Source organism: Salmo trutta, chromosome 40 (assembly GCF_901001165.1).
Source record: "Salmo trutta chromosome 40, fSalTru1.1, whole genome shotgun sequence".
Classification (NCBI taxonomy): domain Eukaryota; kingdom Metazoa; phylum Chordata; class Actinopteri; order Salmoniformes; family Salmonidae; genus Salmo; species Salmo trutta.
The window spans coordinates 8456993-8474068 of NC_042996.1; the positions used below are offsets into that span (position 1 = coordinate 8456993).

Here is a 17076-nt window from a genome sequence, read left to right on the forward strand (position 1 = left end):
CAGTGTCCTATAGAAATATATAATTGGATGCATTCCATCCAAATCCATTGACAGACATTGACAACATTTAGACTTCACACTCTTGTGTATCAGTCAAAAGTTACGTTAATTTAAGATAATTTCCACTCCTGAGGTGCCTGCCCCACGGCCTGTGTCTTGACGCGTCAGCTTAAATAATGTGTTAATGTAGCATGGGGCCATGGTGAGGTTGGGGAATCGGCCCAAATCCAGGCCATGCTCCACTATCCTGATCCGTCTTAGTTTGGCAGGGTCACTCTAAAGCCCCAAACAATGGCTCCCACAGACCTATACACAAACTAACTCATGTGTGACTGAAAGGGGAATAATGTGTGTGGGTGTGTGTATGTGTAGTGTGTACATCTGTGTTGCTACGTTTTGGTCTATAGGCTGGGGTTTGTATGTTTTGCATTATATACTGTACTGCTATCACATAGAAATGAACCTGGCACAAATAGTGGATGTTGTAGGTAGGACTAGTGGGCCTTTTACAGTAATATCTCCTGAATCAGCAACTAACCCTAACCACTGAGGTCAAACTGGTCCACCAAACAACATTAACTTTGTTCATCTGCAAACTTGTTCTCAGAGATCCTTATTTTCTAACAGTGCGATGGGTTCATTTGTACTTGAGTCACAAGTTCATGAAGTCAAAGTAAAGACCCGAAGGCTCGACATAAAGACTGCTGCTAATATGGTTGCATAATGAATGAAAAAGGGGTTATGAACCCCTCTCTGTTACGAAACTGTGTGATTTCACCTCAATGTCAGACACCCCAGCTGAATCCATCACAAAATGTGTAGCATACTGAGAAACATTGACCCTGCTACGGACAATAATAAAGTGATAGCCTAATACATGTGTAATAGCCTAACATGTATGGTGTGTGTGTGTGTGTGTGTGCGTGCGTGCGTGCGTGCGTGTGTGTGTGTGTGTGTGTGTGTGTGTGTGTGTGACACAGATAACCATAACAGAGAGACAGAGCCTGTGTGTGAAGTAGGGGTAGCTTAATTTGTTTAGAAAGAGTGTGTAAACATAACTTTAACAGCATGGGTGAGAGAACCAACGCGTTGCTTACACTCGCAAAGGAACAGAGTGTGAACCTAAAGCCGATGCGAGGGAGTCACTTCATGACAAGGCGATTGGCATGACACGGATTCCTGGCGCGCTCACTGAACCGTCGTCACATGATTCGTTTGCGTACGTTAATCTTCTTGATACTGGGAGGTCTTCTTTGAAGCTTTAGTCGCATTTTAAATTCTACTGACACCCAATCTTGTGCTTTCTCATCAGTTCGTCGTCTTGTCAATTTCATGTCCGGGAACCAAATAAAAAACTTTCCAGAAAAGGAGCCATGGCCTAATTATCGGGATATTTAAGCCAAAGGAATGTAGGGCTAGACTACTATGGGCTATAGTTTAAAGTATAGACGATTGGCTAGGCTATTTATTGTATGCTCAGTGCAACACACAGAAAAAAACGAACGAGGACACAGTGATCCAAATACATGATCAGAATTTGACTTCCAACTTTTTCAATGAGCAGAAATCAAGATAACCGAATGCACATTGTGAAGGGCATTCTGAACCATCCCCTTTACTTGGACCGTGTGTTTGTACACAAACCGCGTCATTCATTCTGGTGTGTGTAAAGACTATGCCTGTTGCCAAGGCAAAAAGCCCCTCCTCTTCCTCCTCGGGCTGATGCAACGCTGGATAGATATAAAGGTGCAGACAAACCCTTCCTCGTTTAGAACAACGTAAAGTTGCGCATCACATCATTGGCAATTTGATTTATATAACATCTTAAAATTGAGCTTTTAAGCTATTATTATACAAGTGTATCCACATTGTAAGTTATTTTCCTATTTAATTGGAACAATTTCATTGTATGTGAAGTACATTTATTGTTACTGATAATTGGGAATTTAAAAACCTCAAGGATAAATAGTTTTTAGTAGAATATTGGAGACATTCAACGGTGAAGGAATTGTTTAAATTAAAATTGCTAAGGATCGCCACTTTTTCGTAGGGATTTTATTCGTCTTTTCTAAGGTAAGATTCTGTCTGCGCCGCATCTTTTACTGTCTACCAGGAAATATGCTGGGTTACCGGGTGTAGGCTAATTATCTTGTAATTCTCTAGCTATAAATTGTCATTTGCACTTCTATAGGCCTAGTAAATTGATGTATTCTGTATTGTTAATAATGAAGTCTATTCTATTGGAAAATGGGTGAAGTAATTAGCCTATATATTGTGTACTGAAATGGCGGGCCGATGTATATAATCTCTTGCCAGTCATTTCCCTAGTCAATTAGCCACGATCAATTAGGCGCAAAGATAACATTTATTAGGTTATAGCTTTTTATTTCTATATTCTTTATAATATTTATGATGCTATGCTATAGGCCTAGGCTGCACAGCGCAATGACTAGCAAGGATATAAATAAATAGCACTGATGCTTTAGGCTAGTGGGCTACATTCTTTCCAGAGGAATGTCGGGGCGGTAACCAAGGAAGGAATGTAATGGATTTGATGGTTGAGTCTTTTCACTTACTTGGGATATTTGTAAATAAGAGACATCAACGTCCAAGATATTATGCAACCCAAATGAATGACTGTAAGCTACAGCTGAGGATATCTAAGACAGATATAGGACTACAGCTCTGCGCAAAATGGTGCCAGCCCATAATAGACAAGCACGTGCCTTTGTTTCCATCAGTCAGTCATGGAAGAAATCTTAGTAAATGGAGCCCAAAATCTATTTTTTTAACAGTCCCATGCCTAAAATGTTTTAGATTAGGCTGTGTTCTATGATTTAACATCCTAAACCAATAACATGATCTCACATTCTGTTTGAATAAACGGGATTTGTTAGTTACATATATTGGCATATTATAATGGAAATTCTTCTTATTTAACACGTTCAAATTGGGGATGAAAAGGCCTGCGCAATGCTTTTGTCATTAAATATTGGGTATGTGCCACTGCGCTGATGTGGATAGACGCGGATGCCGGGCGGCTGGTATTTTTCCACTGGCTCCTGGGATGAGTCAACCCCCCTTCGTCTGGTCACATGACTTCAGATTTATGAGGTAGCTGCAGCGCAATGAGTAGCCTAGTCTCTCCCTTTCCAATATTGATTATTCAACGTCCCTGGTAGAACTCACGGTATTGGCGCAGGCAAGAAGTTCACAAATAAGCACAAATTGCTTCAAGGTTTTCCGTTTGTTTATTTTACAGCATGAAACAGGCCACTGCAAAGACAGAGATGAGCCGCTTCAGCATTTCCCCTGATGAGGATAGCAGTGTCAGTTCCAATAGTCATGAGTACAGTTCCTGTCCAACCAAGAAGGTTCCTATTGACAGGTGAGGCACTGCAGCCTGCTGGGTCTGAAGATGCTCTGCAGTAGACCTATGCCTGTGTTTCTAACCGCAGAAATGTCATCAACTTGCATATTTTTGTGGAACTTGTATTATGTTTGTTTTAAAGGTTGAATTGGAATGGGATTAATCCATTAAATAAATGTTTTATTCGTGTTTGATTTCCAGTCAATATCCCGATATGGATGCGGAGAGTCAAAACTTCCTTCCAGACTACCACCTGGACAAGAAGAAGTATGAAACGGATTATGTAAGTGCTGTCCTGATAACATATAGGCTACCAATTTGAGGCTTAATGGTTTACTGTGTTTTTATTTGAGGGTTTTTTCTTACTGGGTATATTTGACTTTATTCTCAACAGCATCCAGGCACCGCCTCTTTTGGGATGTCAGTCTTCAACCTGGGCAATGCTATTATGGGCAGTGGCATCCTTGGTCTCTCCTATGCCATGGCCAACACTGGCATTGCACTCTTTGTGTGAGTACTGTTCCTGTGTTCCTGTATGCCAGTGTCAGACTTGGGTTTCAATTAAATCAATTGCAGATGATTTCTACATCTGCATTGCTTGCTGTTTGGAGTTTTCGGCTGGGTTTCTGTATAAGCACTTAGTGACAGCTGCAGATGTAAAAAGGGCTTTATAAATAAAAACTGTAAACTGTACTGCGGGGTCAATCAGAATGTTCACACTGTGTCATCCAATGGCAATGTCTGCAGCTTGCAAGGTGTGACGAAGAGCTAGTGGTGTCTGTTTTAAAGAGGTTAACACCAATGATATATCCCAGGATTGCTGATGCTATGTATTGGCCAATGAGAGGCTTTGAAGCCACCGGTCGACCATATTGGCAGTCCCCAGAAGGAGTAGTCCTCCATAGGAATGTATTTAAGTATTTTGTTGTTGTAGTGGAGACAGTAACATTAGTACTTTCAAAAAATTATACTTTAAGGAAAAACATTGTATATAATTTTTTTGTTCTTTTTTATGTTTAGCTCAAATAATATACTTTCAATTATGCATTTTGATGTCTGTTAACTCAATAAATGTGGCAAAAACAAATGTACACATTAATACATGTATTTTATTTTATAGCTTCCAAAATATTTTTTTACAATGGTGGGAGGGTGCCAAGATGGAGGCGCAGTGGCTTCAAAACAGCACCCCCTGTCAGTCAACTAGTGTATATATAAATAATTGGAATGAAAATACACATCTACAATTGAAATGGGGCTCAGCTTTATGAATCTGGGAAGTAGGTAGTAGGAATTAGGAGCGGCAGGTAGCCTAGCGGTTAAAGCGGGTTGTGCCAACCCAAAGTGTTCTTGTTTGAATCCTTGGGTGAAACATCTGTCGATGTGCTCTTGAGCAAGGCACTTAACCCTAATTGCTCCTGTGAGTCGCTTTGGATAACAGTGTCCGCTAAATAACTAAAATGTAAGTCAACATCACATTGAATAGAATGCAATATAGAATATCACTGTATGTTGCTAGTGTGGAAGATAGTTTGTGGAAGTCTCTGAGTCTGAATGCACTCCGTCATATCAGAGGCAATAGAGCACATTCTACACTTAGCAGTGTGATATACCACCAGGTAGAGCACAACAAGGTCACACCTCAATATCTACCAATGTGAGGCATAGATACTGTACATACATTTATCAGCATTTATCCCAGTCTACTGGAGATGTGTCCTTGTCTAAGACAGGGCATTGGATAACCCTGAAGGGAGTTAGAGTAAGCTGGTGAGACAGCCTACAGAGATCAAAGCTTATGCTACCACAGGGCACGGTAGCTAGTAGCCACGCAGGCCAGTGTTTACAAACAGTGGGCGTACGAGTGTGAGCGCTGGGGTTGGGTGTGTGGCGCACTAGCATCAGGACCTTTCATTTGGGCCAGTCACTCAAAGCCGGGGGGAAGCCGCTTAGCAGCGCTAATCTTTCTGCATTGGGGCAAGAGTTATATAAAGTGTAAGGTACGGGAAACGGGCCTCACATGAGATCATGAATGGAGCCCCCCCCCCGGCCATTCCAGTAGACTCTTCTTCTCGCCATTACACTCATTACAAGTCATTTCAACCAACGTTTAACCTAAATCCAATGACATTACATTCTTTGTTGATTTCACGTTGAATTCACGTTAGTTGACAAATCAACCAAATTTAAATCAAAACTAGACGTTGAAATGACGTCTGTGCCCAGTGGGTAGCCAGTCTGAAGGGCCACTTGCTCCAACAGCTTATGAATATGAATTATGAATATAATACCTCTGATTATTTGTGTGGCGTGAAATAGGAGAAATTCCTTAAAATATATATACCATACTGAAAAAAACGTATGCACTCAATGCAAAACCCTTTATTGATTTGGCTTATGCATTTCCGCCAACATACCATCTTCAGGGTATAAAATATTTTGTGTATTTTCACAAAGGCCTCCGTTTAAAAAAATCTTTGTTTGCGAAAGGTTTCCACACCATGGGACTTGCAAACACTTCACCGTTGGGTAGATTCAGTATTTACAGAGTGAAAACAATTACCTTAGGGTCATCCAAAGTATATTTGGTGAGTCAGTGAAGTGCATATGACGTGATAAACCATAGCTTATATCTCTTAGGGATCATTTTTCTCAGTGGCACAATATGCTACTATTAATACAGTGAGTCAGTGTTAGCTCTGCACGGCTTGGCTGCTAGATAGAATATCCTGACCTGGAGCCCATTGTCCAATCACATCCCTGTATCTGGATTGTGCATAGCTGTGTTGCATCAAAGCTGTCCCCATGACAAGGTCTTTGCAGATCAGCTCACAGACAGAACCTATTGATCTCTGTGTTTGGGTGCTACAGTACAGTAGAGAAGGTCACTTGTATGTCACTTCCCCAGCCTCAACATGGTCAACATGAGATGTGTCCTTGCGATGGTCAGAACACATTTTCCATGTGAATTTTAGCCCTGCGTTGACCTTTGGCGTTGTTTGTCTCTACGTTCAGATGGAACCATCGGGAGATCAAGTCAAAATAATGTGTTTGAATTGGGACTGGTGAAATGCACCGAACGGAAACAAAGCTTGCACTTATCCAATGTGCACTTATCAGTAGTCAACCGGGTTACAGGTTGTCAGTGTGGTTCATTGCAGTCGATAATAGTCCTTGCCAGTCTTGCAGGCAATAGCAGTCCTTTGGCCTGGTTCCGTACCTTACTCATGATACAATGTTCCTCTTCTCTCCACAGAATTCTCCTGGTGGCTGTGTCCATCTTCTCCCTGTACTCTGTGCACTTGCTTCTAAAGACAGCCAATGAAGGAGGGTCGCTGGTCTATGAACAGCTGGGTTACAAGGCCTTTGGCATGCCCGGGAAACTAGCTGCATCCATCTCCATCACCATGCAGAACATCGGAGGTGAGAACTAAGGGCACTTCAATGGTCATTCAGAAAGACAGATCAAAGTCGGGGACACAGTCTCATTGATCCACTAGGAGTTGACTATATGGAAAAAAGTCCAAAGTCTAAATGCCAGTGATGTCACACATAGAAAAGGAAGAGCAGCCCCTTTCCCATAAACCAAATGGTTCTGTAAATGTTTACAATAAATATTTGCAAGGGGACTAGACTTTCCAATGGAACCAACAGGCCTATTCATTCTTAGTTAGTGCTACTAGAACCATTTATGTCTCAGAGATGTCTGTTTTGGAACAAAATACAGGCATGTTTTGATGCAAAGTCGCTGATTCACAATATGACTTTGACTAACCGTGACTTTGCTTTTACCTTTGCAGCCATGTCCAGCTATCTCTACATTGTGAAGTACGAGCTGCCGATCGTTATCCAAGCCTTCGTGGGAGCTAACAACGGGTAAGCAGCTTTGTCTCTAGATTCTGTGTGTGCGTTGGTGTGTGTGTGTGTGTCTTTTAGTCTGCTGTTAGAGTTTGGTTTGACTTATGGCCCATGGTTGATTTTGAGAGGTCGACCCTCGAGGTGAAGTAGTGACTTTGGTGTCATTCAAAATGGCGGTGGGTTGTTTTTGAGTGCTGTGCTGGGAGGATGTGAAGAGGTCTCTTTGTCCCTATCGGCAGAGAGAGAGAGGAGGGAGGTGGGACGGTGTGTTGTCGGCGGCCGTTCAAAGGGTCCTTTTAGAAGAGCCAGTGCCGCACCGAGACAGACCTCTGGATGAGCTCATTCAGACCAACCAACTGGCCCATCAAACATTCATGTAGTGTTGCCAGCATGTAGCTAGACCACCCTAAGTGCAGGCTGCTATTTCTGTGTGTATTGCAGACATTCTGCCATGTTTGTATTTTACAACAATAGTCAAACGAGAAACGAACGCTACAATAGTTTTGATATAGGTCATATTTTTTCACAAAAGCTAGATAAATGCTGGGATATGAATGTGTGTAAGTGGGTGTAACTGTGTGTTATTATATGAAACTGTGTGGTGATATGTGTGAACATGTGTATGACATGTTCTTGTCTCTCCTGTGCGTTCCAGAGAGTGGTATGTGAACGGGGACTATCTTGTGATCTTGGTGTCAGTTATCATCATCCTGCCACTCTCACTTCTCAGAAACCTTGGTAAGACACAATACAGAGTGTGTGTGTGTGTGTGTGTGTGTGTGTGTGTGTGTGTGTGTGTGTGTGTGTGTGTGTACGTGTGTTGTAAAATGCAGCACTTGTGTAAAATGTTGTGAAAGGACAGGGGATGGTGACGCACTGTGGAAACGTATGTGTCTGGTAGAGGCCAGAACAGTGTTTACATTAGATTCCTTTTTGACTGATAAAGGTAATATATTGCCTTAGAAGAGTACATTCTTATTCATTGTAATATGGTTTTAATATATGTTATAACAGGGATATTACACAGTTGTTAGTATATTTACTATCATACATTTCCACAGTATATGAAGTACTCAATAGTTTTTTCTCTCTCTGTTACTTTACTTCAGGTTACCTTGGTTACACAAGTGGTTTCTCCCTGCTTTGCATGGTGTTCTTCCTGATTGTGGTGAGTCAACATCCTAAACTACTCCGCTGTTGTGGATTTTACAGTTCAGGTTATTGTAGTGAATGGCTCACCTACAGATATGATATCTTAATTTTATCACTCTGTTGTCGAAGATAATGTTCCTGCACAGTAGGAAATGCAAATTGTAGTGTATTTAAGGTTTAAAGCGGCTTCTAACGTTTGTAATTTCTACTTTAATACTGTCAGTCTTGATTTATCCTAACTAAAATGTATCAACCGCATTTCCAATAAAAATGAAAAATTCCTGTCACTGCAGGACTATTTTCATGCAGTGAGAAACTGGTCAAATTAAGATAGAACACCTGAATAACTGTGACAAATTGGTTTACAATTCTGACCTGCTCACACTAGCCGGACCATGAGCAAGCATTTCAAATGACCTATCCCCTCTATTGTACGTTGCTTTCTAAAAGTAATGAGTTTTAATCTGTAGTAGTTATAATATTGCCAATTAGCAATGTATGTAGCCAATACTCTGTACCTTTTGTATGGGAGTCTAAATGGGCTTGGTTTCTTTTCCAGGTGATCTATAAGAAGTTCCAGATCCCGTGCCCTTACATCCCTGACATGGACGTGATACTGAACGAGACGGTTAGCAAGGTCCTGAACAACACGGTGGGCTTCCTCAACACCACCTCCGTCGTCTACAACGAGGACGTCTGCACACCCAAATACTTTGTCTTCAACTCTCAGGTGAGAAATGGACAGATATGTTGAATGGTAAATCGATAAATAGAAAGAGAACTACTTAATGGATGTCCAAGGGCTTTCGTACCTGTATTTATGTTCTTTTTTTGTCTGTGCGCATGTGTCAAATGTCTAACGGTCTTGTCTAACGCTCTCCTTCAGACTGTGTACGCTGTTCCTATCCTGACGTTTGCCTTTGTCTGCCACCCCGCCGTCCTGCCCATGTACGAGGAGCTTAAAGAGTGAGTCTATCGCTGTTTACCCAGCTGCCACACACAGAAGTGCACAATCACACACAAACACACACACACGCAGTTTATATCTAAAGTACTTGTGAAGGAAGACAGAGAAAAGAACAGTGGTTCTGTGTTGTCTAAACCTCCTCTTCTTTCCCAGTCGTTCCCGTAGAAAGATGCAGGGCGTGGCCAACGTGTCTTTCCTGGCCATGTTCATCATGTACCTGCTGGCTGCTCTCTTCGGATATCTGACCTTCAACGGTGAGCCACCCACGCCCCCCTTAGAAACACATTCATCCTTTTTTTAACAGTCGGATACAAAACTAGTTTGAGAAGGAAACAGTCCGTTTTGGGCTCATATAACCAGTTGTTATGCAAGTACTGTCCCCCATGAGAACAAGACACAGAATCAGCTGTCTAATACACCAATGATCCTGTATATTTGTTATGGCAAGGACATCGCAGCAGGTGCCCAGCCATGTTCCAGACTTCCCTAAAAGTATGGCTATGCAATGGCCCTAGTTAGCAAGGACGACATGACATGACGAAAATGAATGAACGAGGGTGTGAAAGTTACGCACAACCTTGAATAATCTTAGCTGTATTCCAATTGATCTCCCAATCTCAGTTTGATTTGGCTGGACATTTCTGAACGAACACCAATAACACAGCAAAATGAGTGAATGTTGACCGTAGGGGTTATTATAGAGCATTGCTGACCAGGGTTCGATACCCAGTTGGTCACACATGGGCCCTGTGTCTGGATATCTGAATATTTGAAAGGTGTGGAAATGAATTGAATATGTGGCTTTATAAGTGAGAAGGAAACAAGCATAAATGAAATGACCATATTGGATTGGCTTTACAGTGCATGTGGAGTCCGAACTTCTGCACACCTACTCCAAGGTCTACAAGTCTGACGTGGTCCTACTCATCGTTCGTCTGGCCGTGCTGACAGCTGTCACCCTGACTGTCCCTGTGGTGCTGTTTCCCGTAAGCCCCACATCTATCTGTCTGGCTGGCAGCTTGTCTCTGTCCATCCAGCTGTCCTTCTATCCATCCATCCAAATATTTTGAGCATTGTCAAGTTCGGTATTGCCACCATGTTGACCTTGGTCCCCCGTCTCTGTCTGTCTTTTCGTAGATCCGCACGTCGGTCAACCAGCTGCTGTGTGCCTCCAAGGAGTTCAGCTGGATCCGCCACACCATCATCACCGTGGTTCTGCTGGCCTGCACAAACTGTCTGGTCATCTTCGTCCCCACCATCAGAGACATCTTCGGCTTCATCGGTGAGTGAATGTGTTCAGTTGGTCAGGTGCAGTTCACCGAATCTAGAAGTTGTAATAGAGAAAGAAAAGAGGTGAACATCCCCACTGAGCCTGTCATCTTCCTCCTCAGGTGCATCTGCGGCAGCCATGTTGATCTTCATTCTGCCCTCGGCCTTCTATATCAAACTGGTCAAGAAGGAGCCCATGAAGTCTGTGCAGAAAATCGGGGTAAGAAACCATCCCGCTCATTTTTGGTCCATGAATTGATGTGTTTGTGGGTGTTGTGGTCTGTGACTCCTGGCAAGGAGCATCAATCGTAGAGTGGAGAAGAAAGCCTTGTTGTGTTTGTTGTGCTAAGCCCGACCGTCTTGTCCTCCCTCTCTCTCCAGGCATCCATCTTCCTGTGCAGTGGTTTCTTCGTCATGATCGGCAGCTTGACCCTCATCACCCTTGACTGGATCAACAACGCCTCACAAGCCGCCGACGGACACTAGGATACCTCATCCACCAGGGGGGGGGCACCACACCATTCGCAGCTCAGCCGCTAAACATCTGACCGCTAAGACTGCTACCCAAGAAGAAGAAAAAAATGACCTCACATACAACAGTGTTCGGCTTTGAACTCTAAGCAAGAGACTATACCATTCCAATGAGAATGTACTGAACTTTGTACAGTATGCAGTTAAGCCACACAGTGGTGGTTTTATTTTTTCCTTTTGTTGTGCTTTCATTGTTTCGTTTCCCGTTTTGGACTTTCTCTTTTTTTGTAATTCTGGTACAGTTGAAACTTTGATGGTACCTCAAACAGGGATGGTGTAGTTGTAGAGTTCCAATGCAGCTCATATTCAGGTACTGCGTGTGAGCTCAGCTTTTTGGGCACGGCGACAACTTTTCTCAACCAGGGCCGCACGCAACCGCGGACATCCTGGGATCCCAGAACTCATTAGAGGTGAAGAACGTGACAGCAGACTCTACTCGAGGTGAATAATTTAGTGTTCGACTTCTTATTTTTTTTAAACATTGCCAAAAAAGGTATTTGTAATATGTGTTTATATATTTAAAAAGCACTTAATGTTCAGCACACTCGTGAGGAAATTGTCTGTTCACGGACTACTAGACCGCTTATCAGTATTTGTACCAAGGCTGTGTGACCTAGCTAGTGGTGTCGGCTTAACTTGTAAAATGCTTAGTATGAATCAACGAAACCTGCCTTCTCAAAACCCCACACTGGAAGTTGCAAAAGATCTCTTAGGAGAAATCTCTTTTAAAGAAATGTATTACGCATTATAATGTATTGAAGACCTTGTTCAAATCTAGCACAGCGATGACACTACTGCTTGTAGATGGGGCATGCTCCCTGTCAAATCCCCCGGATGCTAAGGGGAGGGGGACGTTACACTTGTTTTCTTTATGGAAGAAAATCTTGAATTTGACCACATGCGTGGTTGTAATATACCTGTTTAACTTGCAAAAATAGTTTATGTTTTATGACGGTTTTGAGACCGCACATAACCAAACGTCACATCAACGTTACATAATGGCTTCCATGCAGAACTGAGGGAAGGCGGAGGAATGTCGTGTGAGCTGCTCAGTGTATCTGTCAAAATGTCAGTGTTTTTCTAACGGTTGGCAGCTTCTCCTTATTAAACATAACCGTAGGTACAAAAAAAAAGACTCAATTATTGATAAGGATAGTGTAATGTCGGCTTGTCACCTCGTCACAAACACGAGGCGAGCGGCTCACTGCTTCCAATGTTAACCTCACACATCATCCAAACTGTTATTGTCCTGCGATTATTTATGGAAGAACATGAAATCAATGTAATTTTATCTATTTTACTATATTTATATATTGTACATATATGTGTATATATATATCTATGAGTTGAACTACTGTATATATGCTATGTTTTGTTTAACCTTCTATTGGCGTTTCACTAAAAACTATAAAAATAGCTGGTGAATTTGGTCTTTATCAATTTACCCCCCTATGATTAAGTATGGAGCGGTTCACTTTCATTTCTGAAACCATAGTGAGAGAGTTTTCCCTCTTCCACTTGCTGTAATTCTGAAAGACCATGTTTAAAGTGGAACCTACCAAAGCATAGTGGCAGTGGTCTTTGTGTAACACACTTCTATTTGTGACCCTGACCTGTTCTCACATGCTTCATGCACGTCTTGGTTAGAGAGTATGTGAGCCATCTCTTGACCTCAGGAGCAGAGGGCATCGCCCACCAGTGTTACACTCTTGTTTCAATGAAACACTATGTACATCATGTAATTATTGTCAAAATAAAGTCAAAGATAACCCCACACATTGTCGGGTCTTTATTGTGTCAGTTCTATTTTGCAGACGAGCTGATTTTGGTGCGCTTTTGCACAGAGCCCACCATATGTTGGGAAAGTGATGGCAACTCCTGAGACAAAGAAGTGGAACCCCCTCTATTTTGATTAATAAACTACACAAAAACAAACAATTTCAGGAGAGAATATTACATTGTCTAAATATTGTGGTGGGAAATTAAGCATTTTTCAAATGTTGCATGAATTAGATATATAGTGCAGAATCATAAGTCCACAAGTGTTTGGACAGTGAAGTATTATTCCAGCAATTTGAGATCAAATGATGAATATGAGGAGACAGGAGGACACAGCCTTTATTCTAGACATGATGTTAGAGTAGTGCTGTTGACTGGATTTGAACAGCCAAAGATGTATAAGACACATCTTTGCTCTGCCTTGCTGAAATAAATAAAAGCACAACTCAATGGACCGAACCATGCAAATGGCCTCATTAACCACGTTTCCATCCACCCTATGAAGAAAAAAATCACGACAGCTGTGATGAAACAGGAAGTTTCGATACAATTTTATAAATGTTGAGAGATCATTTGTTAGTTCGACATGGTGGGATCTTTTTGTGACATTAAATTGAATTATGCGAGAAAAGGCGGTGGAAACGGCTTTATGCGCAAATATTGATGTAATAACAATCATTCACTGAACTCTAAACCTCAACTAAATCTTGTAATGAATAATGTGGAAATTGATCAAGTTGAGGAGACTAAACTGCTTGGTGTAACCCAGGAGGGTAAACTCATGGTCAAAACATATTGATGCAACGATGGCTAAAATGGGAAGAGGTCTGTCCGTATTAAAGCGCTGCTCTGCTTTCTTGACACCACTATCAACAAAACAAGTCCTACAGGACCTAGTTTGGTCATACCTGGACTACTGTCCAGTCATATGGTCAAGTGCCACAAAGAGGGCCATAGGCAAATTACAATTGGCCCAGAACAGAGCAGCACGGCTGGCCCTTAAATGTACACGGAGAGCTAACATTAATAATATGCATGTCAATCTCTCCTGGCTCAAAATAGAGAAGAGATTGACTTCATCACTTGTATTTGTGAGAAGTATTGACATGTTGAATGCACTGAGCTGTCTGTTTAAATTACCAGCACACAGCTCAGACACCCATGCATACTCCACAAGACATGCCACCAGAGGCCTCTTCACAGTCCAAGGCCAGAACTATGGGAAATGCACAATGCTACATAGAGCCATGACGAACTACATGGAACTCTATTCCACATCAAGTAACTTTATGGAACAGCACAGACTATGAAGAGCCACACACACGCATGCTAACACACGTACTCTACACACATTACATATGGATTTTGTATTGCAGATATGTTGTAGTAGTGTGTATATGTAAATTGCCTTAATATTGCTGCAGCAGCAAATGGGTATCCATAATAAAATACAAATATTGAAATCAACTTGGAGTCAGGCGATGACATGTTGTGTGGTCCTCCCACTATGAAATAAATGATGATGAACTTCACAGGGGGGTGAAAGTGCACGGACCAGTATGAGTTTGACGCTCCTTTCCAATAAATATCGAGTCTTATTCTGGTGACATGATGATCGATGCTTGACAGCCATTTGACAAATAAAAATATTCTCGCTCTTATCTATAATAATCTCATCATGTATTGTAGACTATTCTACCTGCTGAGCCTACCCGCACAGTATCTGCGAGCTGTTTAGCTAAAGAGCATGTGCCAAGACCAGACTAGGCACATTTAATGCAAAACGTTTTGTGCAAAAACTATTGGTAGAGATGCAAAAGCGATGGAAACACATGGGACATTCAATTTTTATTCAGTACTGTCACGTCCTGACCAGTGTAAGGGTTATTTGTTATTGTAGTTTGGTCAGGACGTGGCAGAGGGTATTTGTTTTATGTGGTTCGGGGTGGTGTTTTTGTAGAAGGGTATTTGATTTATGTATTCCGGGGTTTTTGGGCACTGTTCCTTGTTAATGTATTTCTATGTTTAGTCTAGTTAGTTGTATTTCTATGTTTAGGTTAATGGGGGGTTGGACTCTCAATTGGAGGCAGGTGCTTTCTCGTTGCCTCTGATTGAGAGTCCTATATATGGGTATGTGTTTGTGGGAGATTGTCTCTTGTTTTGCGTGTGTGAGCCTTACAAGACTGTTTAGTTGTTCATGAGTTCTTCGTTGGTTTTGTTATTTTGGTGTTTTTTGGTTTCAATAAATATCAAGATGAGCATTCACATTCCTGCTGCGTTTTGGTCCTCCATTCCAGACGACAACCGTGACAAGTACATGAAAACTTAAGCTAAAAAAATACATTTTGTTGCACTATGTCAACATGCACTGATTTTTATCTGCAAGGAAGCCGTTTGGTGGAAACACACAACTGGTGGGAAAATTTGCATATTTTATTTATACATATTTTAGAATAGTCGCGTGAAAATCTGTCGCCAATTGGATGGAAACCTTGCTATTTGAAGTGATTTCTGTAAATGAAACTAAATCACTGTGACAGTCAAGTGGGGTCATTTACCTTGAAATTGCATAACAACACTACAAAACCAACCACAAGGCCATACGATCAAACCCATCCCTTCCCAACCCCCTTATGGGTTGTCCCTGCCAGTGCGTTCCAGACACAGTATTTTATTTTGGGAGCCCTAAACCAGATTTGGTTGAGGGGCCCCCCACCTCGCAGCAAAACATTTTAGTGGCTCCCCTCGTGACGGTGGAGAGAAAAATATGAAACATATTACTAAACGTTTTAAATTTGTATTTAATAATCGTATGTCATTGGTTTCAAATCGTGTCACTGGTGTTAGTGCATGGATACTGGTGTTCTGGCATCAGAGTTGCCCCTTTTCATCGAATTTTTATTTGTATTTACCCAACTGCTGCTGCATTCATTAGTAAGCATTAAGGATATGATAATCAAATTGTGATGACTCAACCGCAATTATTTCTGATGTTACAACACAAAACACATGGTAGAAATATAAAAATGTCACAATAAAATTTTATACATACAGGTTTAAAGTAAATTATTACAACTCTAAAACAATTTATGAATATTAGCATTGAACCATTTCGGTCTTTGATTATATATGCAAATTAAAATGTGAAATTACATTCAGGAAAGCCTGAATTGTCATCTAAAATATAGGTAATGCCAGTGACAAAAAGGCAGCACCAGCATTTCTTTAGGTAATGAATTACAAATATTAAATTGAATTAAACTGGCATGTATGTTGATTTATAATGGTAAAGGGTTAACTATTATGTTAACTAGTAAAAAAATATGTTAGCTCTTCAAAATCCACCATATAGCCTACATGATGAGATTATTACTATGGACAGACGGAAGCCAAAAATCGATCATCTCACAAAAATAAATCCCTCGATATTCACTGGAAAGGAGCATCAAAGTCGTCACCTTGCACTTTCACCACCTTGTGAAGTTAATCATAATTTATTCAATCTGTAACCTGATTTCTTTCCCGATGAGCCCTAATGGGAGAACCATACATGGCATCGCGTGAATCCAAATTTACTTCGATATGGTTATTAAGCCTATCAATATTTGCGCATAAAAGCGTTTCCACTGACGTATTCGCATAATTCAATTTACCAACACAAAAAGATCCCATCTTGTCCAGTGTATTTTTTGCCGACATTTGGAAAGTTGACTGTAAAATGTTGTTTCCATCAGGCCTGTCATGACATGTTTTATCCGACATGTACTTTACTCCCATAAAAAGGTTGGATGGAAACCTGGTTCGTGTCATAACAAGAGAAAAACGGCGGATGCACAACCACATTTCGAAATCGCACCTGGTGTATTCTACAATTTTTACTAGATGAGACCCCAAACTAAGCGACCGTTTATGTCGCTTATAACTGAAAAAGGTCCTGATCGCCAATGTTCTGTGGATTGTCATGTTAACTGTGTTCAAATCTTTTCTATGAAACGGTGGGTTTATTTTTTTTTTAAAAACCTGACGATGGTGTTGACAAAGGCTCGCCCTGCTGGTGAAAATAGTGAAGCACATTCAGGTTAACATTCGACTGCTTTTGTGAAACATTGGCAAGTGGGTCTTCATGACCATAACAAAATATGTCTGTCCT

At 41.3% G+C, this 17076-nt stretch overlaps 1 protein-coding gene across 1 annotated transcript; it reads left to right on the forward strand.

The window, feature by feature from the left end:
- Nucleotides 1–1716: 1716 nt before the first annotated feature.
- Nucleotides 1717–12921, forward strand: LOC115180623 (sodium-coupled neutral amino acid transporter 2). Its single transcript, XM_029742859.1, has 15 exons — nucleotides 1717–2073; nucleotides 3263–3388; nucleotides 3572–3653; nucleotides 3765–3880; nucleotides 6627–6793; nucleotides 7171–7246; nucleotides 7884–7966; nucleotides 8338–8396; nucleotides 8940–9110; nucleotides 9267–9346; nucleotides 9501–9601; nucleotides 10209–10333; nucleotides 10485–10629; nucleotides 10739–10836; nucleotides 10998–12921. The coding sequence occupies exons 2-15, from the start codon at nucleotides 3264–3266 to the stop codon at nucleotides 11100–11102; spliced, it is 1533 nt and encodes a 510-aa protein (XP_029598719.1). The 5' UTR covers nucleotides 1717–2073; nucleotide 3263; the 3' UTR covers nucleotides 11103–12921.
- The last annotated feature ends 4155 nt before the right edge of the window (nucleotides 12922–17076 follow it).

Coding starts and splice junctions, on each gene's coding strand:
- LOC115180623 (XM_029742859.1), top strand. CDS start 3,264: ATGAAACAGGCCACTGCAAAGACAGAGATGAGCCGCTTCAGCATTTCC. Junction 6,794..7,170: donor CACCATGCAGAACATCGGAG/GTGAGAACTAAG, acceptor TTACCTTTGCAG/CCATGTCCAGCTATCTCTAC. Junction 10,334..10,484: donor TCCCTGTGGTGCTGTTTCCC/GTAAGCCCCACA, acceptor GTCTTTTCGTAG/ATCCGCACGTCGGTCAACCA.